Here is a 25,360-nt window from a genome sequence, read left to right on the forward strand (position 1 = left end):
CAGAATTCTTTCTCAAAGCGTGACTACCTTCGTGTCTCAGAATAACGTGGCACACAGGGGGTTTCCGCCATGGCACATAAAGAGTTGATATATATATATATATATATATATATATATATATAATTATATATATATATATATATGTATATATATATATATATGTGACCCTGCACCTCAAAACAAACAAAAAGTCGCCAGACATGAATTCTTAGGTAAGACCATGTTCTTAAAGAGCAGACTTTAAGCTTTAAAATGATGTATAAATCAAATCAAATGGACTCTCCTAACCTATCTAAATATTGGAAAGAAAGCACAAACTCAGGAAAAGTGTGAACTGAGAAAAGAGGCTCTGAAGTACAGTGTCTATTCAAGCGCTTAATCCTTACCAAACCGTGCTGGCTGCGCGATGAATGGGACAAAAAACAGGAAGTAAACCGCCAGAGTAACAACAATGAAGGGATTATCAGATTAACCTGAAATTAACCATGCCTCATTAACACATTCTGTCCATACTTAATGCCAACTTTCAAAGCACTAGCACTATCCTTGCAAAAGTTATAAGAGTTGAAATTGAAGAGTGTGGACAAGCTTTCTCAGAAATGAAAAAGGGATTCTAAAGACACACCTAATCACACTATTCTACCAAAATGTTCGAGATAAACTGCTAAAAAAAACACACTTTCCTGCCCGTTTTATGATACCAAATTTTAGCATAATGTAAAAGAAGACCCGCTCTTTCAGAAAATATGAAAAAGTCAAGTTCGGCTAGGTTGACCCATTTCACTTCTTCTCAGTCCTCACGCAAAATCAGTGTATGCGACTTTATGTTCGTTTTGAGGTGCACGGTCACATATATACATAATGTGACCCTGCAACACAGAACCAACAAAAAGTCACCAGACATGGATTTTTAGCTTTAAAATCGAGGTATATCTCAATTCATATGGACTCCCCTAACCTATCTAAATACTGGTTAGAAAGCACACACTCTGGAAAAGTGTGAATTGAGAAAAGAGGCTCTGAAGTACAGAGTCTATTCAAGCGTTTAATCTTTATCAAGCCGTGTTAGCTGTGTGATGAAAGGGACAAAACACAGGATGTAAACTACCGGAGCAAAAACAATGAAGAGAGTATCAAATTAAGCTGAAATTAACCATGCTCTTTTAAAACATTCTGTACATAATTTGTATTAACTTTCAAAACAGTAGCATTATTCTTTCAAAAGTTATTAAACTTGAGAAAGTGAAGAGTGTGCAGAGGATTTCAAGAAACAGAAAGGGGCTTCTGAGACATACCTGATCATTTATACTCTCCCCCAAAAATGGGTTGGAAAAAAACTGCTGAAAACACACTTTCCCAATCATGTTATGATCCCAAACTAAAGAATTTTGTAGAAGAAGGATATCTTTTTCAGAAAATACGAAAAACTCAAGATTGACTCAGTTCACCCATTTTCACCTTTTTTTTTTTAGTCCTCTCATAAAATCCGGGGGCGCGACTTTTTGTTCGTTTTGTCATGCACGGTCATATATAATATACTAGGTGTTTCAAAAAACATTTCCCACTTTTGATTCTTAATAATCAAAAAATATATATATATATATATCAGATAACACTGTCATTGATATGAGTGATAGCTGAATAGTGGACTATTTGGTTGAAGTGGTTTACATATGAAAGCATACATCGAATTCATGAAATATATGATTAATTTTTCAGTTAGGTTCCAGACTTTGCTCTATTTTCAACCCTCTGTACAAAATTTCACTTTGCACAGGGGTCAATGAGTGTGTACGGGAGTGTGTGGTTAACACCCTGACAATGGTCCTGAACAATGGCCAGGGTTTGAATGCTTCATTATTTATTCATGAGAAATTCCACTATCACAACTTGTCTTTATTCAGCCTCTGGCAGTATCTGTGTAAAGTCAAACGCCTGTCGATACTGTCGTTGAGTCACGAAATTACAATGAATACCTTCTGTTCTATCATAAACGTGGTGACAGGAAGCAAAGAAAATCAATTAGAGTATCCACACTTGTATGGAGCCTTAGATAAATCTACTGTGAAACAAATCGCCCCAATGATAAATGCTGCTGAACTCTTTACCAAAAATGATATCTTTTCATCGAAAAACTGAAAATTTTGTCAGACTATTTAATTAGTAGACAGTTGTATTGAAATGAGGAACTGAAGATCCTTTTTTTCTTATTTATATTCCAAATTTAGTGATATGTGAAGCAAAATTTGAAAATGAGTGCTAGCTGGAATAAAATGTGGTGTTTGCAAGCACTTTTCCGTGCATGAATTCAGACTAGCAGTGCCCAGGGCAATCCACATGAATTATTGATTTAGCATTCATGTGCCAGGGAGCGCGAGACTGACGCCTAGTCAACAGGTGGTTCAGGCATGTCCATTGTTCAGGGCCATTGTCAGCACACACTCACATACACATCATTGGTTCCTGTGCGAAGTTCAATTTTTGTACAGAGGGTTAAAATTTGACCAAAACCTGAAACCTTACTTCAAAATCAATCTCAGATTTAATGAAACTGATTTATGCTCTCACGTCCAAATCACCTCCAACAAAATTGTACACTATCCAGCTATTACTCATATCAATGACAGTTTTATTGAATGAACAGTTTTTGAACTATTAATGATCAAAAGTGGAAAATGTTTTTGAAACACCTAGTATATATCATTATATATATATTATATATAGAGAGAGAGAGAGAGAAGAGAAGAGAAGACGTGTTACGTCTTCTCTATTATGACGTGGAGTATAACACTCATAAGCGCACAACATGCGTTTGTTGTTATTATCTATTACTAGTATTTTGTGTTTTGGTTTAATACACATATTGAGCGCTAGCAGGGTAGTAACACCTCACTCTTAATAATCATTGTGAAAATTCGCACTGTCATCCCTAATGAAGAGAAAGGATCCTCGAAAATTCGGATTATTCATTAAATCAAGATTGGCTTTTAATGCATTCCCTGCATTCCTATGTTGTGACTTTATTATTGCTATATATTAGTATAGATAAAGATATAAATAAAGATAAATATATATATATATATATATATATATATATGACCCTGCACATAAAAACAAACAAAAAGTCGCCAGACATGAATTTTTTAGTTAAGACTATATTCTGAAAGAGCAGACTTCAAGCTTTAAAATGATGTATAACTCAAATCAAATGGACTCTCCTAACCTACCTAAATATTGGAAAGAAAGCACAAACTCAGGAAAAGTGTGAACTGAGAAAAGAGGCTCTGAAGTACAGTGTTTATTCAAGCGCTTAATCTTTACCAAACCGTGCTGGCTGTGCGATGAATGGGACAAAAAACAAGAAGTAAACCACCAGAGTAACAACAATAAAGGGATCATCAGATTAAACTGAAATTGTGCATGCCTCATTAACACATTCTGTCCATAATTAATGCCAACTTTCAAAGCAGTAGCATCATCCTATCAAAAGTTATTACAGTTGAAAGTAAAGAGTGTGGACAAGGTTTTTCAGAAATGAAAAAGGGATTCTAAAGACACACCTAATCACACTATTCTACCAAAAATGTTCGAGATAAACTGAGGAAAAAAACACACTTTACTGCCCGTTTTATGATACCAAATTTTTGGATAAGGTAAAAGAAGACCCGCTTTTTCAGAAAATATGAAAAAGTCAAGTTCGGCTAGGTTGACCCATTTGACTTATTTTCAGTCCTCGCGCAAAATCAGTGTGTGCGACTTTATGTTCGTTTTGAGGTGCACGGTCACATATATTAATAAATATATATATTTGCATATATATATATATGTATATATACAGTATATATATATATATACATACATACAAAAATGAAAAGTGTGAGCATGAGAGCGAATTTGTCCCAAACTCGTGTAATAAACCCCTGAAATCCCTTTCAAAACCATGCAACAAACAACATTTCGTCAAAAAGCTCACAAACTTGAGATGACATGAAAGCACATTCGCCTACTGGAATTGGGAAGTTGCATATTGTTTACAGTTAGTCAGAGTGGCATAGAGAGAGCATCCGGTATAAAGTCCAACCCATGAAAGCAGGTGAGAAAACGAAACGAGCATGTCAGGGCCACCACCGACCTGACAAGCCTCCCGAAGTATCGCGTTTTATTACCTCCGCCAAGGGAGGAGGTTATTTTAATAAGTGACGCGTGAATAGCTATATTGGGCTCCTGTATATTTGTTATGCGGTATGTTTGGCGTGTTTCACTCGTTTTACGCCTCGTCACCAGTTTTGACCGATGGTGGTCTTTAATCGCCATACTTAAAGGACAAGTGCACCTGCATAGACACCATGGGCGTAAATCCCGGGGGATGGGGGGATATATCCCCCCCCCCACTTTTGAAGGAGGGGGGGGGGATGGCCTGTACAAATACCCCCCCCCCCCCTGAAATTCTCCCAAGAAAAAGATGTAGGAACAAAAAACAAAAAGAAATGTGGTGATATTGATTTCAGCATGATGGATTATTGCACAGCCTATAATCTAGGCGGAGAATGCAGTTATTGTCTTTGTAATTTGTTGTTAAGCTAAACGTATGATGCAGCGAGATAATTGTCTTTGCCAAGCGATACATCTGGAACTGACGCGGCGAGACTACGAACAGTGGACGCGTCTACCGCGTCCGCTAGGCGCCACGATCGGTGGCAGTTTTGTTTTGGTTTTTTTTCTGTGTAAGAAGACTGCCACCCATTCTAAAACAAAAAACAAAAAAAAAAAAAAAAACCGACAAACAACTGGACCATAGGCGGTGTATTATCTGTTCGTAGTCTCGTCGCATCAGACCAGCTGCATCCCCACCTAGGTTATAGGCTTCATACTGTATGCATGAGCCATGACGTTCGCACGCCCGCCTCGTGACGAGAACATACTGCTGAACAGTGCTAGCAGCGCTCGCGTACTTCTCTCGCATGCCAATGCATGTAGAGCAATATCGACCGTAATGCATGCTTCGGAGTGTTGAACTACTGGAGGAGCCACACAACCAGATGTCAACCAGCTGCATGCATCCAGGGAGGTGCTCTTCCCACCTCCTTGATGCAACACAGTCTGTAGGGCCATGGACGTAGGCGTGAACGAGTGCACCATGCCGAGCGCGATACGACTCACGTCGAGCTCCGCATGAGTAACCAGATCTAGATAACAAAGGAGTTCGTTAACAGCCTTGTACGAGTTTCAGTCGTAGGAATTGCAACACATTTACCCTCTCCATATTGGCAGTGATTTTGCTCAGTAAGTATAGGGCTCATACCCATAAATATTTCCCAATAGGGATGTGTGTTAAAAATCAAATTTCAAAAACGAAAGATATCATTGAATATGTTATGAAAAGCGGTAAAACCGGAGCAATAATGCTAGCAGACTTTGCTAAGGCATTTGATGTTTTGGATATAGAATTTTTGAGTTTGTGTCTAGAAAGATGAAATTTTGGCGAATCATTTCGAAAATGGATTCGTACTCTTTACACGCACATATCGAGCTCTGTATTGATTAATGGTTGGATATCCGAAAGTTTTAATGTTGAAAGAGGAGTCCGACAAGGATGTCCACTGTCATCACTATTATTCATTTTAGCAGCTGAATTCATGGCCAACAGCATCAGAGAAAACAGAAGTATTCGGCCAATGGAATTAGCAGGCTATGATTTTCAACTTAAACTGTTACAATATGCTGATGATACCTTGTTTTTTGTTCAAGATGAAAAATCGTTAGAGGAAATTTTAAAAGAGTTATATTCTTTTGGAGATGTAGCAGGTCCAAAGATTAACAAAGATAAAACATTTATGATTTGATTGGGTAAACAGAGTGAACGTTGGAATTTAGATAAGTTTTATTTGAAGTGGTCGAGTAAACCAATTAGATACTTGGGACATTATATTCATCCCAATAATGATGCAGCTTTGAAATTAGATTGGGAGCAAAAATTATTCAAGTTGCAAAAAATTCTTGACAGTTGAACAAAGAGAAGTTTAACCATCTTTGGACGAGTTATTGTTTTAAAAAGCTTAGCCCTTAGTCAAGTTATTCATCTGATGATGGTAGATTCAATACCGTTTAAATTTTTGAAGATTTTGGAAAATATGGTGTTTAAGTTTTTATGGAAAAGAAAAAATGAAAAAAAAAATAAAGCGAAGTATTATTACAGAAGATTTCAGCAAAGGTGGAATAAAGATGATGGATATACAAAAACAATTGCTCAGTTTTCGTTTGAAATGGCTGGGTCGTTTTCTCAATGACTCAGAGCTATATGAAAAATAATGTGCTCTTACTGGTTTGATTTGCTAGGGGTTATTTTGCTGCTGAATTGTAACTATAACACGAGTAATATTAATGATATTGATAAGAAAGTTCCAAGTTTTATAAAGAAATTTTACAGGCATGGGAACAAATCCGATATTGTACTACAGTGAAAGATATCAACAGTGTAAACAGTGGGTCAACTGATGTTTTAAATCAGATTATTTGGTATAACAAACTTATATTGTTTGACAAGCATTCGCTGTTTTATAAAGATTGGTATGAAAGTGGCATACTCTATTTTGGAGATTTAGTAACAATAAATGGTTTCCGGTCTTTTGAATACATTATGTCAGAAATTAATTTTAAAAGAAGAAAATGTACTGCAATTTTTGATTATGCAACATTACAAAAAGCAATACCTTTAGTTTGGTATAACATGATACATAAGGAAATGTTTGATAGTTATATCAGAAAGGAAACAATATTGTGTATACCAAGTGTATGTGTTTCAAAAAAGTAGTTTTTATTATGGATCTAAGCAGCAAGGCACTGTATAATTTGATACCTTCAAAAAATGTGTTCACTAATACATGTTCCTTATATTGGGAGAATAAGTTTCACTTCCAAGCTGACTGGGCCAGTGTATTCAGATATAATTTAGAATGAAATTACGAGAATTTAATTTGAAATTGTTGGATAACTTATTGCCAGTGAGAAGTAATCTATTCAAATGGGGTTTAAGTCATGATGATTTGTGCCCGAACTGCAACGTAAAAGAAGACATTGTTCATGCTTTCATTGAATTCAAACTTAATGAAAATTTTCTTTCATACGTCAGGAGTTTGTTACATGATGTATACCATGCAACAGTAACAAATATCAACGTTTCACATTTGCTGAAAATACAGTGTAAAATTCAGTGTACTTTGTTTTTGACAATAGCATTTTGGAGTATTTATAAGCTTATTTTGAAACGGAATGAAACCAGTAATGATAAAAGAAGTTGTTTTTTAAAGCATGTGTTTATGAGAGAAATTAGAACGAGAATAGAAATACAATGTTGTATGAAACATAGAAGAACACTACGGAGAAATGAACAATAAATTGTTACCAAACGAATTGTTGAACCTCTAATGCACGATTGTGCTTGCATCACTTTTATGTGACATCGTTACGATGATATTATTTTGATTGTGTACTTTGAATGGAATCCTAAATAAATCCTCAGATGAGGCAAAAGAAAAAAAAAGAAAAAAAAAATCTGTAAAATAGCTGGGAGAAATGAGGTGTTTCAGCTTCACTAACCTGGATAAGTTAGATGTACCCTTTCATCCATCGAATTCTCAGGGTGGATAATTCAGTTCAAATTCTGTCCAGGGGTCCGAAAAGCCAGACTACGAGTTCTTGTCACTCAAAAAATCACCCATTTTCCGTACACGTACCCAATGAAATATAGTCCCCTCAAATTCCACCAGAAAAGCTTTCATCTTCTAACCAAAATGCAATTTGTAGAGGAATCTCTTTTGGTGAAATATCTGAGAGTTGTTTTTGTCCTAAAAGTAAGAAAACATATATTACTAATGGAAATATGCAGGGGAGGTGTATAGGGTGATGCACCCTCCCACAAAATGGAGGTTTTTTGTTTTTTCTTTAAAGATATAGGGGTTTTATGGTGCACAATGTTGATGACATACCAGATTGTTTCTATTAAAAAGTGTAAGTATAGAATAAAGAATAAAGACTAGTATATCCAAGGCAATGAGCTAGTAGAGGATGTGGGGGGGGGGGGATCCCTTTCGACTGGAGGGAGTTTGGCATTTCTATGATCATTAACCGGCCTAGTGCACCTCTGGTGTTATATTGATTGTCCATCCTGAAAGAGTAGATAACTCATTGTCTCAGTATCCCCATCCCCTCCAACTCCATGGAGCTATTACACTTGAATTGAAATGAAAATAAATATATCATTTACATACATTCGATGCAATATTTGGGAAATGTTAATCAAAGGAGTATTTAATTTATATTGGGGAAGTGAGCGGTGGAAGGATTTTGTAGGAAGGGCAAATTACCCTTACTCTTGCATTTTGTAAGTGAAAGATCTAGTGCACACTTTTTGATGACAAATTCCGAAATTTGTTAATCTCAAAAGTGTACAAAGTCTATGGAAAGGGGCCGAGCGAGAGACGTTTTGCATTTTTATGATTGCAATTCAATGACTTCAGGATGAATGTTTGGAAAATAATGATTGTACAAGTCACACCTTTCCCCAAGGGGGGAGGGGGGGGGGGATGCATCCAAGCGAACCTTTACCACCAGACCATCTGAGTTGTTGGATCTCTTATGTTGAATATTTTTGTCTCGTGATAAACAAACGGCGGCCATTTTGGGCAACATTTGGTTTTCGCGAAGAACTCACGTGGTTTTATTTGTACTTACGTGCTTCAAGATCACTGAATAAGTATTTTGTTGGGTTCCTTATGTCTCAATAAGTGCGCATCGCGGTTACGTAGCTGCAGGGTTATGAGAAAAACAGGAAATGGCAGCCATTTTGGACACCATTTTGGATTTCTGAAGTGCTTAAATGCTTTATTTGTGTTTCAAAATCTCCGAATAAGTATTTGGTTCCCTGTGACTCAAAACGTATATTTCAACATTACAAGTGTGTACAGTTGAAATCTACTTGCAAAATTATCAGAAAAAAAGTCAGGAAATGGCTGTCATTTTGGACGCCATCTTGGATTACGGTACTTATGTCCGTCAATATTTCTTAATATGTATTTCATTGAGTTCTTCATCCTTCAAAACATATATTTAGACATTTAAATTTTGTATTTGGGTTACCTGGTTGAAAAGTTATAAGAATTTCAAAATATGGCGGCCATTTTGGACGCCATCTTGGATTACCGTACTTGCGTGCATCAACATCTCTTAATATGTGTTTTATTGAGTTCTTCATGTTTCAAAACATATATTTAGGCATTTAAATTTTGTATTTTGGTTCTCTGGTTGAAAAGTTATAAGAATTTCTGGATATGGCGGCCATTTTGGACGCCATCTTGGATTGCGGAAAACGCTCAAGGAGGATTTATGAGGACTTTAATAGTATGTTATTCTAGACATTTTTCTGGACCTATCCTGAAAAAATCAGCTTGTTACCAAAAATGTCCTGGTTAAAACTAATGCTCTTGGACTAGAAGGGGTCTGGGACATTCCATTGTATTTACGGGTGTGAGCCCTATAATTCGTTTGCCTCCAGAAAAAACAAAACAAAACAAAAGGAACGGGTGTAAATATCCATATTTTGCCATATGCAAGTACCTCCTTCAATCTAATGAACATTGCTATTGTTCAGACATATTAACCAGATTTCTTTTTGTTTTCATGGGAGATGTGCAAAAAACACAAGAAAGTTCACCTGTTAGCAAACATACGTCAAACAATTAAGAAGACAAGTTTATTCGCAGCCAATTTTATTGATATGCAACATTCATCTCACGAACAGAAAAATGGATTCTTTAATCCCTAATTAAACAATCCCACAGAAAGGCAAGACATTCTAACAGTTTGCCAGAATAGTACGAAAATATCTTAACTTTTTCCAGTGAATAGGACCTACTTGGAATTGAGTACTGAAACGGATATTGTACCTTACCAAATCATTTTCACACGTTGGTAAGAATGTATAAAACCTGAAGTGTGCCGTGATCTAAAATGAATTTTACAACTGTATTTATGAGCCTCTTATGTTGTTGGAAAATATAGCGTTTCTTATCATGTCCTTGTGCTTAGTAGGGGCCAGATATGAAGCTATTAACTTGACAAAGATGGAAAAAAAGGTGAGCAAAATAAATAGAACCATCTCCACAAAAATTATGTTTGAACTTTAAAAGGCTACAGTGTGTTAACATCTGATAGACCTGGGCTTCAGAAGTGCTCTGATGTAGGCCTATGTTGCGAGATTCATAGTTAATAAACGTTGGGTTGTCTTCAATTAAAGTACTGTTTGTTTAATCTATTCCTGTGAGGTAACTGAAGTTAGAGGGACTGTACAGTACTGGTTGAGGTGGGGATTCATGTTTTGAACATTCCTAAGTGAGGTAATGAAAAGCCTCTTATGAAATATGAAAGAGCATGTAATTTTAAGAAGGATTCAACGTTTATTTGATGAAAATTGGTTTTCAAATGGCTGAGATATCCAAAAAAAGCCAATAATAAAAGGCGACATGCCACAACGTTATTAGGATCTCTTTGTTTCACCTTGTTTTTGGATAGCTCAGCCATTTCAAAACCGATTTTCATCAAATAAACTTTTGATACCCCTTGGAACTGCATGCTCTTTGACATCTCATAGAGTGGTTTCTGAATATCTCGCAAAACGTTAAAAGCTAAATCCTCACCTCGACCAGAACTGTACACACCCTTTAAAAGGTAAAATTTCTTTCAATACGAGATGAAATTTCAAATTTTCAAACTCCGCCTATACGGTCCTTATGTAACCTTGCGTTTCTGATAATGTTTATTGTTTACTCTCCGAAGGAATGGGGTTAGACATAAAAGATAATATGTGACCCTGCACCTCAAAACAAACAAAAAGTCGCCAGACATGAATTTTTAGTTAAGACCACATTCTGAAAGAGCAGACTTTAAGCTTTAAAATGATGTATAACTCAAATCAAATGGACTCTCCTAACCTATCCAATTATTGGAAAGAAAGCACAAACTCAGGAAAAGTGTAAACTGAGAAAAGAGGCTTTGAAGTACAGTGTCTATTCAAGCGCTTAATCTTTACCAACCTGTGCTGGCTGTGCGATGAATGGAACAGGAAGTAAACCGACAGAGTAAGAACAATGAAGGGATTATCAGATTAAACTGAAATTAAGCATGCCTCATTAACACATTCTGTCCATAATTAATGCCAACTTTCAAAGCAGTAGCACTATCCTTTCAAAAGTTATTAGAGTTGAAAGTGAAGAGAGTGGACAAGGTTTTTCAGAAATGAAAAAGGGATTCTAAAGACACACCTAATCACACTATTCTACCAAAAATGTTCGAGATAAACTGCTACAAAAACACACTTTCCTGCCCGTTTTATGATACCAAATTTTAGCATTATGTAAAAGAAGACCTATTCTTTCAGAAAATATGAAAAAGTCAAGTTCAGCTAGGTTGACCCATTTCACTTATTTTCAGTCCTCACGCAAAATCAGTGTGTGCGACTTTATGTTCGTTTTGAGGTGCACGGTCACATATACTATATGGTCCATTGGAATTATACGGAACATAGTTATGTTATTAGAGTCCACAAAGATTGTCATAGAGACACATACGGAGAAAAAAAAACTGTGCTTGTTTATTTAACCTTGTTTGCTTTGTTACTGGTTTATTTTAAGGTTTTTAACACATAATGTACAAAACTGATCTCGCAGAATAAATTCAAGTAAATAAAACTATATATATATATATATATATATATATATATATATATATCCAGCAATTTGTTCTCAATAGTGTTTTGATCAGAGGAAGACTAGTGCGTTAGTTGTCGCATGTCACAAGTTATCCCGGGTTACATGAAGAGCTGTCACTATACCTTGCCTCTACAACTCGACTTCTGTGGAAACCGTTCTTCTTTATTCTGCCAAGTACCATTATATCCACCCCCCCCCCAAAAAAAAAAAAAAAGCGCAAGCGCGCGAAACCGAGCGCTTTAAAATTTCAATCGTGTGCAGTGGATGAAGTTGGGGGAGACAAATCAGTTTGTCCCCCAAGCAATTCCCGAGGTAAGGACAAATCTCGAACTTTCTTTTTGGACAATTGGACAACTACCGCCAGAATTATGTACCGGATCGCTGAATTGCAATCATAAATATGCAAAAGCTACTGGGTTCCTTTCGATAGACTTTGTACACTTTTGAGATTGACGTTTTATTTCCTTATATTTATCAGAGTGTACAGCAGATCTTTCACTTACAAGAGCTCCCTCATAAATATGCAGAGGCGTCGATGGAGGGGAGGGGGATGGTTCCCCCATAAAAGTATTAGAGCCAAACACATCATTTTGCTCCTCCTCGTAACTCCCGAGATGTGGAAATGTTCTTACTTTTTTTGATAGAAGACTGTCTAAATATTTCACCCAAAGATGGCTGAATTTCAATTCTGAAAATACAAAATCTCCCTCGCGTAAGAGGGGGATAGGCCTAACCCCTCCCATACCCTCCCCGTTCAATCATTTCTACTTAATACACTTTAGATTGACAGATTTCAAAATGTTTCATCCAAAGTGTGCACCAGGTCTGTTACTTCAGTTTAAAGAAGTGCAAATGTTCCTTGGGTGGGAGGAGATATCTAGATACTTTCAATTAACGGAGGATCCCCCCCCCCCCTTAAAAAAAATAGTATACACTTCTTGGATTGAAATTTCAACAGAATACATCATAAATGTGTTTACGAGATATTTGTTGCTGCCAGTAATTGCCAGCAGCTGCGCCCGGTGCGCCCCCATCCCTTAATTTCCAAAGCGAAAAAAGTACAGCTACAAACGGCAGTTTTTGGACTGTAAAATGTCAAATTTTTCAAGCTCGCTCGCTTCGCTCGCTCGCATTGAATCGTCATGCCATTCTCCTGGGCCCCGTTTCATAAAAAAATTAACATGATAGCAACTTTTGCTGGGATGCCAATTGTCATGGCAATGACAAGAATCCAGCTTACTAATTGGCTGTTGCTATTGGAAGTTGCAATTCCAGCAAGAGTTGCTATCCTAACAACTTTTATGAAATGGGGCCCTGATGTTGCTGCCGGGTAATTGCCAGCAGTTGTGCCCGGTGCGCCCCCCCCCCTTATTTTTCAAAGCGAAAAAAAATATAGCTACAAACGGCAGTTCTTGGACTGTAAGAGGTCAAAATTTCCAAGCTCGCTCGCATCAGGGAGGTGGGAGGAGAAACACCTCCCTGCTCGCATTACGTTATGTCATTCTCCTGATGTTGCTGCCAGTAATTGCCAGCAGTTGCGCCCGGTGCGGCCCCATCCCCCTTAATTTCCTAAGCGAAAAAAGTACAGCTACAAACGGCAGTTTTTGGACTGTAAAATGTCAAAATTTTCAAGCTCGCTTGCTTCGCTCGCTCGCATTTAATCGTCATGCCATTTTCCTGATGTTGCTACCTGGTAATTACCAGCAGTTGCGCCCGGTGCGCCCCCCCCCCTTATTTTTCAAAGCGAAAAAGATATAGCTACAAACGGCACTTTTGGGATTGTGAAATGTCAAAATTTTCAAGCTCGCTCGCATTTAATCGTTATGTCATTCTCCTGATATTGCTGCCAGTAATTGTCAGCAGTTGCGCTCGGTGCGCCCCACCCCCCTTAATTTCCTAAGCGAAAAAATATAGCTACCAACTGCCGTTTTTGGAGTGTACAATGTCAAAATTTTCAAGCTCACTTGCTTCGCTCGCTCGCATTTAATCGCTATGCTATTCTCCTGATGTTGCTGCTGGGTAATTGCCAGCAGTTGCGCCCGGTGCTCCCCCCCCCCCCCCCCTCTTAATTTTCAAAGCGAAAAAATGTAGCTACAAACGGCAGTTTTGGGACTGTGAAATGTCAAAATTTTCAAGCTCGCTTGCTTCGCTCACTCGCATTTAATCGTTATGTCATTCTCCTGATGTTGCTGCCAGTATTAAATTGCCAGCAAATGCGCCCGATGCGCCCCCCTTAATTTCCAAAGCGAAAAAAAAAATATATATAGCTACAAACGGCCGCTTTTGGACTGTACAATGTCAAAATTCATGATCGCGTTCATGATCTTCAGTGTAAGACAAGAAGTTTCTCTAAATGATACCATTTTATAGGCAAAATTGTTCAATAATAATCTAAATGTACTGCTACCTTAAACATGTTGGACTGTTTGAAGTCGATAGAACACGCAAAAAAAAAATGTATCAAATTGCACCATTTACAACATCAATGTGCAAAAAGTTCTCACTGTTGGAGGGGGAAACCCCCCCTCCCACACCCTCCCCCCTCGCTCGCATCTCTCCCTCGCATCTAACCGCTCCCCCTAAGATCAAATCCTGGTTACGCCGGTGATAGGCCCCACTATTTAGTAGGCCTTCACAGTGATGTCGCACAGGCCAGGGAGGTGACGTGCACAGGCGGAGCAAGAACTGAAATACCACGATGTAGTCATTCAATTATCTATGAATATTTCTTTTTCTTACTTGTTTTTTATAAGAAAAAAATCCCAAATTTCACCAAAAGTGTGCGCCAGATCGCTAAATTTGAGGTCTGAAAATACCAAATTGTCCTCGTGTGGGAGGGGGATACCCCCCTCCCACACCCTCCCCCGGGCCGCTCCGCTCCCTCGCACAGATATTCAAACTCAAAGTCCCTCCCCTACCCCCCATCATTAAAACGGAACGATGCCCCTGTGATGATTGCTTCACTGACTTAAATCAAGAAAATTGAAGAATACAATTAATATCTACAGAAAAATATCTACTACGTTATTCAAGAAATGGATATCCTTATTACCATTTTATTGAATCTATTTGGGCATTATTCAGGGCTGCGCAACGTTTTTGAAAAGGGGGGGGGGGCAAAATCGCCTGTCAGTCAAGAAGAAAGAACATCAAAAGACAACAGAAACAACAACAAAAAAGTCTTCATACTTTTAAGGTCCGATTTTCCGCCGAAAGTCGGCTGACAAGAAAAAAAAAACAAAAAAGCAAGCAAAAACAAGAACAAAATTTCGTCATATTTTTGGTGCCACTTCCCTCCCACTTTGCATGGAAAAGAGTGGGACATTTGATCCCTGTAAAGTGTGTGTGTGGGGGGGGGGCAAGCTCCCCCCCCCCCCCCCCCGGTTGAGCTGGTCCGGTTATGGGCTTTTAATCGTGGTGTTGGTGACTATCGCCAATCACCCTCCCCCCCACTCCTCAGTACGGATTTACACCGTTGATAGACGTGTGGGTTGAGTGAATGCAGCAATATTAGTACAGCACATAATTGAGAGTTTGAGGAATATCGGACAATCCGTTCAAAAGTTATTAATTTTTGAAGTTTCTGCTCACTCAAGCTGGATGAGAAGACTACTATAGCTTGTGATGTCACATGAGTACAACGATGTAAAGAAAGATTAAAGAAAAATCAACATATTTTCTCTTTTCTCGCATAACAAAAGAACACTTGACGTCTCTCTTTCAGAAGGCAGGGGAAATAATATTACCCTTAACGTATGTCATTAAGAAGTCGAAGAAATGTGCGCTGTATTCAAAAAGTCAAGTTTTGTGAAATTCTCTTTTTATTTTCTGTACATGGTTGTACGCATATGACATCATACACTGTAGAAGTCTTCTCATCCAGCAATGACTACGCAGATGCTTTAAAAATTCACAACTTTTGAACGGATTGTCCGATTTTCTTCACTGATGTGTTCTATTAAGTGCATTCACTCAATTCACATGTATATGAAGGTGGACTTATTCTTTAACATCAAACTTAATCCTGATTTACCTCGTTCACAAGTTTCACCTTTATCGAGTCCTCATGTAAAATCAAGGGTGCGATTTTTGTTGGTTTTGTGGTGCACGGTCACACAAACACACACACACACACTCACAAACGCGCGCGCACACACTCACACACACACACACACACACACACACACACATATATATATATATATATATATATATATATACATATGTATGAAGACCTGAATATAAAAACGACCCAAGCCCAACTTTTGGCCAAATTCAGTTTGATATGGGAAATTTTAGCTTATGCAAGGACTCATCTTGTGAAGAAATGATGAACCCTAATTACTCCCGTAAATGCATAACATGAATGAGTGAAAAGTTGTTTGAATGTAAGAATAACCCAAATCCAGGAAATGAGTCATTTTTACATTTATATTATAGCGCCCTCTCTCATCACTCACTCATTGTATTTACAATGTTGCCTTCCCATCATATTCAAATAGAATATTATTGGACAAATAACAAAGATAACTTTTATGAAGTTTTGTTTTGTTTTGTTTTGTTTTTATTTTTAATACTCGAAATGACCTTCCATGGACTTGGGTCGTTGTTGTATTGAGAAACTATTATATATATATATATATATATATATATATATATGTATATATATATATATACATATATATATATATATATATATATGAAGAGTTTGTTTGCAAAAACCGATAAGTCCATATTGGTCAAATGGAGATATTTGCGATTAAAGGTCAAGAAAAATAAAGAGAATAATAAGAAAATTTTTGCTTCTTTTGACCATAACTTCAAAAATATACCTTTATATGTAGTGACCAATGTATCATTTAAAAGGTATTATTTTGTACTTTATGACAGAGACCGTACTTCAAAATCTTCATAAATGGACTTATCGGTTTTTGCAAACAAACTCTTCATATATATATGAATGATATGTATATACAAAAAAAAAAAAAAATACCATACCCAGCATTAGGGTCATGTGCGTATATAATAAGGTGAGTAAGTTACGATAAACGTACGAAAAGAAAAACACACTCTCACTATATCTCAGCTTGGCTCACATAAAGTTTGGTCTCGCAACGTTGAAATCACATGTTTCAGGATATATCTGATGTCAGTCAAGAACTAGGAAAATCCCTCACGAAGTTGTTTTTAGGAATTTTAAGCATTTTAATAGTACGCCCATGTCAGTGGTCTTCACTATATAAACGACACACGCCTGATGATTATTACGACCCTCGATTTTACAAGTGGTGAGAAGAACAAACTACTCTTTTGGATTGAAAAATAATTTTTATCATATATTAAAGTGATGTCTTCTAGAAAGAATCGAATTTCCTCACAATTTGTGCAAATTTACGCGCTGGTTCGAAAGCATGAAAGTTACAAATGTTTCACATTTCACTTGCTTTGATGTTCCTTGCTCCAAAATCGTTTTCCAGGGTCTTACTTGGTGATGACAATCAGTGCATGGAACAAATCCTTCAAGTTGTTCAAATCTACCTGTTATCAATTCCAAAGAACTAAAAACATTCAAAAAGGAGAACAGAATAGTATATATATATATATATACTGAGTATATATATGTGTGTGTGTGTGTGTGTGTGTGTGCGTATTTGTGTGACCCTGCACCTAAAAACAAACAAAAAAATCGCCAGATATGAATTTTTAGTTAAGACCATATTTTGAAAGAGCAGACTTTAAGCCTTAAAATGATATGTAACTTAAATCAAATGGACTCTCCTAACCTATCTAAATATTGGAAAGAAAGCACAAACTCAGAAAAAGTGTGAACTGAGAAAAGAGGCTTTGAAGTACAGTGTCTATTCAAGCGCTTAATCTTTACCAAACCGTGCTGGCTGTGCGATGAATGGGACAAAAAACAGGAAGTAAACCACCAGGGTAACAACAATGAAGGGATTATCAAATTGTAGTGAAATTTAGCGTGCCTCATTAACACATTCTGTCCATTATTAATGCCAACTTTCAAAGCAGTAGCACTATCCTTTCAAAAGTTATTAGAGTTGAAAGTAAAGAGTGTGGACAATACTGCTGAAGAGCGGAACTACCGAAGATAATTGAAGGGACCGTAAGGTGCTGTTAGGTAGATTACTTGTCATTGAAAAATGACTGAAAAAGGAAACCAAAGCCTAGACATAAATGAGAATCGAGTGAGGTCAGCAATATCAGTAGGAAATAGGACAATGGATCAAAAAAAAAATAAAATTTTCAAACTTTCCGTGCCATCATCGCAGGACGAGGTTACATTTAAACTTCATTATGGCCAATACTAAGAAATCAAAGGATAAAAAGAATCCAATGTATTTTCATTTGAAACATATAGTTCTTTCAGAATGCAGGAGGAATTATTTCATCCCTAGCATATGTAAGTGACAATTTAATGAGATACCTCTCATGAAAAATGAAATTATGTGAAATTCTTTTTATACATTCTCTAGAATTATGACCTAGGAAACAGTAGAAATCTAAAACATTTTTTATTAATTTTCCGAATGTCCTCAAGCTGTCAATCACGTGTTCTTCTAATACTGCTTCGAATCTTTCACTCCATCTACATTACATTTGGCACAGGATTTCCTTTCTTTCCTCTGTTGAGGTCAAAGTTATCACTTTTTTTTTTTCTAATCAATCATGGCTGTAGAAAAACTCATAACTTTTCACATGCAGCACACAGCATGTATACAAATGACAGACTGATGATTTCATTTTCTTCTAGAACACCTCCATGGTTTACAGAACCAAATCTAAAGCCATTGTCCTATCTTGCAGACATAACTTTCAACGATCCAATCAGCATTAGGCACACATTGCAAATCGTCCCACTTGTAGTCATGTGCCACACGAAAATGCCCACAGTGCTGCTGAAGAGAGCCGTTGTTTGGTTCGTTTGGGCGCCAGAAGGTAAAGTTGACTTCCGAACCGTCACTCCATACAAAGGACCCCTCCGTCGCCCTGTCATTCAATCCGATCCAGACCAAGTGTTTGCTGGAGGACTGTTGATTTAGAGTTAAAAGAACAAAAAAGCAAAAAACAAAAAACACACACACACACAAGAAAGGAAAGAAAAATTACACACAGAAATTAAAACAAATATCCTTCAAAAGAAAAAAAAAATCTCACGTAATTATTGCATTATTTGTTCATATGGCATTTGAACAGTTGGTCTCTTTGTGCAATGCATGAATTGTGTTTTTATGTTGCCATACTGATTCTTCATAGTTGAGGAACACAATTTTAGTTGAAAACTTAAACATACGCTCATATTTTTTTATTTTTTTCTATTTAAATAGTCTTTCCTTGTCCCCGAAAATGTGAAAGGGAAGGGAGCAAAACATTCACATGCACCAGAAAAGCACAACACATTCGAATATTCAGTTTAAGACTTAAACAACGAGAATTGTTGCAAATAGTCTTCATTCCATGTTCAGAAAATGCAAGCAAAACATGTTCGGAAAAATAATTAAGATTACATTAGTTTCAAGCTTGTTCTGTTTGAGGATCAGTAGGCGTTTTCACATCAGCCCGATAAAAATCCAAGCTGGAGATATTTTTTGCGATCGCAAATTAGCGCGCTTTTTCATTTCCTATTCACATCAGCCCGAGGAGAACTAGCCCGAATTTTTTTTTTTTTTTCGACCTAATTCGACAACTGAACATGCGCAAACAGTGTCGAGTATATCAGTAGAGAGCGCGCTTTCGGCTCACACATGCTAGGCATGATGGGATGCATCGCGCTAATTTCTTGAGGCGATTTCACATTATCAAATAGCGCGCTAGTTTGCAAATTATCCCGCTATTTCGGATATTTCCCGAGATAGCTTGATAAATTTTCTCGATCAGAGCGCTAATTTGTATCCACATTATCAAATAGCGCGCCATTTCGTGATCGGGTTAATTTCTGAAGGCAGAAAATAGCGCGCTATTTCGAAGCATCGGGTTGATGTGAAAACGCCTCATGTGTAAAAATGATACCTAAAAGTGATAACAGAGGAGTATGACAAACATGATATTGATGAAGTCAATCATAAAAGAAAAAAAAATCTCCATAGATATTAATTACTAGATTACCATAAGGATGAATTTTCCTTTTTCATGCTTCGTCTAATCATTAATCATCAACATTGTATTGCCCTTTCACTTTTTTTTTACCTGCAATACTAAATAATGAAAATACAAGTTTTGCAGTCAAAAGCTTTCCCCCAACTTTTGTTGTTGTTGTTGTTGTTGTTGTTGTTGTTGTTGGTTATCTACCTCTCCGAGGGCCCACTTATTGCAAGTATAGTCTGTAGCTTGGCCTCTCCACTTTTTTTTTTTAAAATATTAGAATGTCCAGAACAAGGTAATATATTTTTTGAGGAGAATTCATGACGCACCATACACAACTTACCACAGAGTCCATGCCGACTGATATCGGATATCAATTCTTTTTTAAAAGTTGGAACTCCCATTCTTGTTAAAGGCATAATTCACCATTTGCAGATAAAACAAAAACACAGCATTAGTGCTTTAAAATAGTTCTAAAATGTGAGTCAGGAATAGAAACAACCACTGTAAAATTTGAATCTGTATAATCGCTGTTAAATGTTGTTAAATGCTCAAAATGTGAACAATAGTTATAATAAGAATATTTCCAGATTAAACCGTCTACAGTTACGGTTTATTTGTTTGATAGATACTTTATTTTCTGCAAATCAATATACATAAGTTACATAATCATGAAGATGCAGGAAGTATACAAAGTAAATTCAACGCAAAGTCGTTTGACTTGCATAAACCACGATACTCGTATTATAAGTACATAATCATGAACATGTAGGAAATATATAAAATAAATTTAACACAGTCTTTTGACTTGCATAAACAACGATATGAAAGAAATATAATATACAATATGCATGTCTATGCAGCAGTGATAAGAATAACATTTATAGTTAAGAAACGATTATGCAGAGGGCCGCCATTATAAGCATTGCTTGAAAAGATGGCCGGCCCGAGGAAAAGATAAGGACGTACTAGATTCGTAACGATATAAATTCTGCTGCGAAGGTAGCAGGGGAAAATAAACTCTAGTGTGTGATGGTGGTGGTGGTGAATGTGTGTGCAGGTGCTTGAAGGTTTATTGAGAAAAACACTGATATCTCCTTATATTTAAGGTTTTATTGTGAAAATCTTGTATGGTAAGATGTTTTGTGACACAGCAGACCGGCACATATGCATCAAGTGTGATATCTTGAACATTTTTTAAATCACTGCTCCCAAAGGTAAACAGGACCTTTAATAGTTCGGAAATTACCTCCTTATCACCTTATGTCACCAACTTTAAGACATGAAAATAAAATAAAAGGAGATATGTAGCTTATCTTTGCAGTTTTACATACCCGTTTGTTTCGTATGGATTCAAAGAGAGTGATGAGGAAATCCATCTCCTCCTGGGAGTGAATGGACACAAGGTGACCTAGCTGACCGGTGGTGGCGCCCTCGTCCCAGCATGGCTTCGTAAATGACTGGCACTGTCTTTCTGCCTCCTGCCACGTCACATTTGCTGTTGTAAAGTACCTTCAACGCAATCAAAGCACCTCGTCATATCATCAGGTATACAGTGTAGATATAGAAAGTCTCATACTTATTTCCAGTTGAAATATCTGTAAGCGGTAACACACTATTTTGATGATTGTACATCAACCGCGAAACTCAGACGTTTTCGATTTATTGATAGTAGACCGCCTTATATGTAGGACTGGTGCCTATAGTGTATTAAAATGCATACATGTTGCTTCCTCTGAGGATGTACAGTAAGATACAACACATCTTCAACCCTTCACCATCCTTTTTATAAAGTTTGCAACCGGTAAAACTGCCGGAATTGTATTAAAGAAATTATAGTATGAAATGATCTTTATTTGATGTAACAGATCGCCTGATCCTATAGATGCTGGAACTGAAAAAAGTCTTCGCTTCGTGCGACTACCAGCGTTATTGATAGTTGTCATCGTAAAAGTTGTGTATATACAATTTACGTCGATCGTCGGATACAGTACTAACAAACTAAAGCCTCCATTAACCAACGCTATGGCTACGCAACCACAATCGGTGGCATCTGGCCGATTTGTAGCAGATGCATGTCTTGTACACCCTATAGGTAGTAGATCGAGGGCTGAAAAGACAGGAATATTTTTTGTTCTAAATGTGTGATGTAAAATTCAATCTGTAATAAAAGAGAACAAATAATGAATGAACTCTCTATAGTGTACAGGTTAACCCTATAAAGCCCAAGGGGGGGGGCACATTGTGCCCCCCCCTACCAAATTTTCGTTTGCCACTCCTTCGTCCTTCATCCGATTTCAACCAAATTTGATGACTTTTCCTAAAATCTTATTGCGAACATTTTGATATATAATTTAGCTATATTTGATGTTGCTTGTTGCCATGGCAACCATAAACTGACAACCATGTCAGTCAGATTTTGCATCTTTTTTCTGTTCCCATTTCATTTAACAGCATTACGGTGTATGAAATGGGTATTTCTTGGCTGAAATTTGTTGAAGAAGCAAAATTTGAAGTAATTATGGTCCTGGAAAGTTTTTCTTATTATTTCCTTTGTTTTTATGTGACAAAGGCATAAAACAATAGATATAATAGAGATAACTGAAAACAATAATATTTTCTACAGATTGCACTTATATTTTGAGTTATTTTGATTCCTTCACCCAAGTTATGCCTCTAATATCATTAGTTTATCATATTATCAATTTGCAATCTCAAAATTCCACTGTTATGCAAATATGAAATGTCATAACTATACATGTACCCATCCCAAACATTTCATCTCAGGTCTCATAATGTATCACTATGTTGATATGAACAGCGCCCCCATGTGGTGACCTTGAGAAATTTCAAACATATCAAATAATTAAATTCCACTTGCTTATCACTTGTGGCAAATATGAAAATGATTGGTCTATAATAAGACATATATAATGGGGATAAAGAAATTATACCGAAAAATCATGTTTTTAGCATATTTCCTATGTATTTCTTTATATTTTTGTAAATAGCGCCCTCCATGGGTGACCTTGTGAAATTTCAAATGTACGGTCATGTAGAGTATGAGTTACTCTACCCACGTGCCAAATATGACGATGATACATCAAATAATAAAAAAATTATATAGGGGGGGGGCACAATGTGCCCCCCCCCCCCCCCTTGGGCCTGCGAGGGGTCAAAATAGCTTGGGCTTAATAGGGTTAAGTTTGCTTCGGCTTTATTTTTTTTTTTTTTGTTGTTGTATTAACGACAAGAGAAATTGTAGAGTGATTATGATTAACGATGATTAAGCAATAGCCTTCGTGCGGAAGCTAAGTAGCAAAATTCCATCTTTTTACTATGAATATCATGAACATACTGAGAAGTACATTCGTTCTGTATCGAGATTTTTTTTTTAAATTCTGAATATTTTTGTATTACCTAACAATACGTGATTAGTGTATTCATTTCCATTACTGTTTCTAAGTCATAAAAGGCAAAATGTTATTGTATAGTAATAAGCAGTGTAACTCAGTTATGTTTGTTTCTTTACTTTTCTGGAAATAGATTCAGATGAATAAAACAATAAAATTTGAAACAAATTTTTCACAATGTTGCAGTCATTCCATCATTTTTGTAGTAATGAAATTGAGAGAAAAGTAAAAGTATTTAGTTTTTCTTCAATCTGGCAATCTGAGGATTGGGTTGTGAAATTCATTAATTTGATTCAGTAAGTAGTCAGTGGGGATGGGGTGGGTTGGTTTGGTTTGGAAGAGAAAAGGAGAGGTTTGAAAGAAAAAAACACACACAACTAAAAGACAACACTTGCTAGGGACAATGATGATCACCAAAAGTCAAAATTTCCTCTGAAATACGACATGAAATTGATAGAATTAATATAGCTTTTGCAGATGAAACAAAAACTCAGCACTAGTGCTTCAAAATAGTTCTAAAATGGGAGTTAAGGATAAAAAAGCAGTGTTAAAACTTCTACCTTTATAATCGATGTTAAGTATTGTTAAATATATAAAATGTGAACAGTAGTTATAAATAAAAATGTTTCCAGACTAAACCGTCTGCAAGTAAAGTTAAATGAGAAAAACAGTGATATCTTCTTACATCTTCAGCTCTATTGTAGAAATCTCATATATATGGTATAGAATGTTTTGTGACCCAACTTTCTTCCACATATGCATCAAAAGCGATATCTTGAACATTTATTAAATCACTGCAGCTCCCAAAGGTAAACATGACCTGTAAGATTCTTTCTTCAATTCTTTGGTCGCCATATTAAGAGAGGATTGGAGAGGGGGACAACAAGGACACTGAAATGTTAAATTTACAATGGTATTGCTATGTAGCGGACCTACGGTTAAACTTGCACACCTCTCTGTTGAAGTGTTAATTAATTACGGCTAAAGCAAAATAATAACTTTAACATAGGATTGTTGAACCTGTTAAAGGAGGGTGTTTTGCTTCATCATTAGATTTACGATTGAGTCATTTCTCTTTTTTTAATCTAATGATGGACCAAAAAAATAATACTGAATATAACCATTTAAGAATGTGTATTTTAACTATTTGACTGTTCTACTGTTTTGACTATTTTGCTGTTAGACCTACCTGTAGCACATGCCCTGGAAACTAGTCCACAGCGGAGGGCAGCCGCACGACCCAGCACTGGATCCTGGGAGATTCGGCAAAATCAAACCGACAGCGACGACGAAGCAAAGCAGAAACCCTTGTAGAGACATGGCTGCAGGTATATGAACTCAGGAAACGGTGTGTCCCTCAAACATTTGCCTCTTTATCAACAATTGTTATGCTTCCTCTTCTTCTTCTTCTTCTTCTTCCCCTCGTACGTCACAATGAGCCGCGTTTGTTGGTGTGGGTTTATGAAAAGGATCATACATGTGGGGCGGAACACGGGCTCCCGACTGATGACTGAGCAGCTCTCATCGCCGTATATTATTGGTGCAACTGACTTCTGATCTGTATATCCTCAAACACATGATTGGCCATCAATTGCCTTTCAGGTTGCTCCCGATGAGAAAAATGATTGGCCAGTCGCCTGTTGGGTTCCTTCCGACATGATATTTTATTGGCCAACTCCATGCCTATCCGGTTGCTTGCGATATGAATATTGTTAAATGTTTATTTGAGATGCGCGAAGTTTAGTAGAAAGAAACAAGAAAACGATGAAATAGAAAGACAAGGAAATCAAAATGGAGTCAAGAAAAAGATTAGGCTAAAACACAAATCATCAACTTGTCTGCTCTAATTTAAACCTCAAACGACAGTAACGACAAACGGCAGAATAAAAACAGTTGAAGAGAACCGTGTAAGACTCAACAAACAGGCAATTGCAAATGTACATATCAAGCCTTTCGTCGATTTTATCATGAAAAACATACTTCGTCGGATAAAAAGAGAGAGAGAAAAAAAATGTGGCAAAATTTAGATATAGTGGCACAATTGTGTACCGTCTGTAGGGGAATTCACACACACAGTCAGTTTCA

The 25,360-nt window shown here is 36.8% G+C and overlaps 1 protein-coding gene across 1 annotated transcript; it reads right to left on the bottom strand.

Moving 5' to 3' along the window:
- Positions 1 to 18,110: 18,110 nt before the first annotated feature.
- On the bottom strand, positions 18,111 to 24,605 carry LOC140238968 (echinoidin-like). Its single transcript, XM_072318864.1, has 3 exons — positions 24,465 to 24,605; positions 21,197 to 21,374; positions 18,111 to 18,811 (listed from the first exon to the last, which is right to left on the bottom strand). The coding sequence occupies exons 1-3, from the start codon at positions 24,593 to 24,595 to the stop codon at positions 18,563 to 18,565; spliced, it is 558 nt and encodes a 185-aa protein (XP_072174965.1). The 5' UTR covers positions 24,596 to 24,605; the 3' UTR covers positions 18,111 to 18,562.
- Between the last annotated feature and the right edge of the window lie 755 nt (positions 24,606 to 25,360).

The sequence above is a fragment of the Diadema setosum genome, chromosome 15, assembly GCF_964275005.1.
Source record: "Diadema setosum chromosome 15, eeDiaSeto1, whole genome shotgun sequence".
NCBI classification, from domain to species: domain Eukaryota; kingdom Metazoa; phylum Echinodermata; class Echinoidea; order Diadematoida; family Diadematidae; genus Diadema; species Diadema setosum.

Coding starts and splice junctions, on each gene's coding strand:
- LOC140238968 (XM_072318864.1), bottom strand. CDS start 24,595: ATGTCTCTACAAGGGTTTCTGCTTTGCTTCGTCGTCGCTGTCGGTTTG. Junction 21,375..24,464: donor TTCCAGGGCATGTGCTACAG/GTAGGTCTAACA, acceptor ATTGCGTTGAAG/GTACTTTACAACAGCAAATG. Junction 18,812..21,196: donor AATCCATACGAAACAAACGG/GTATGTAAAACT, acceptor CTAAATCAACAG/TCCTCCAGCAAACACTTGGT.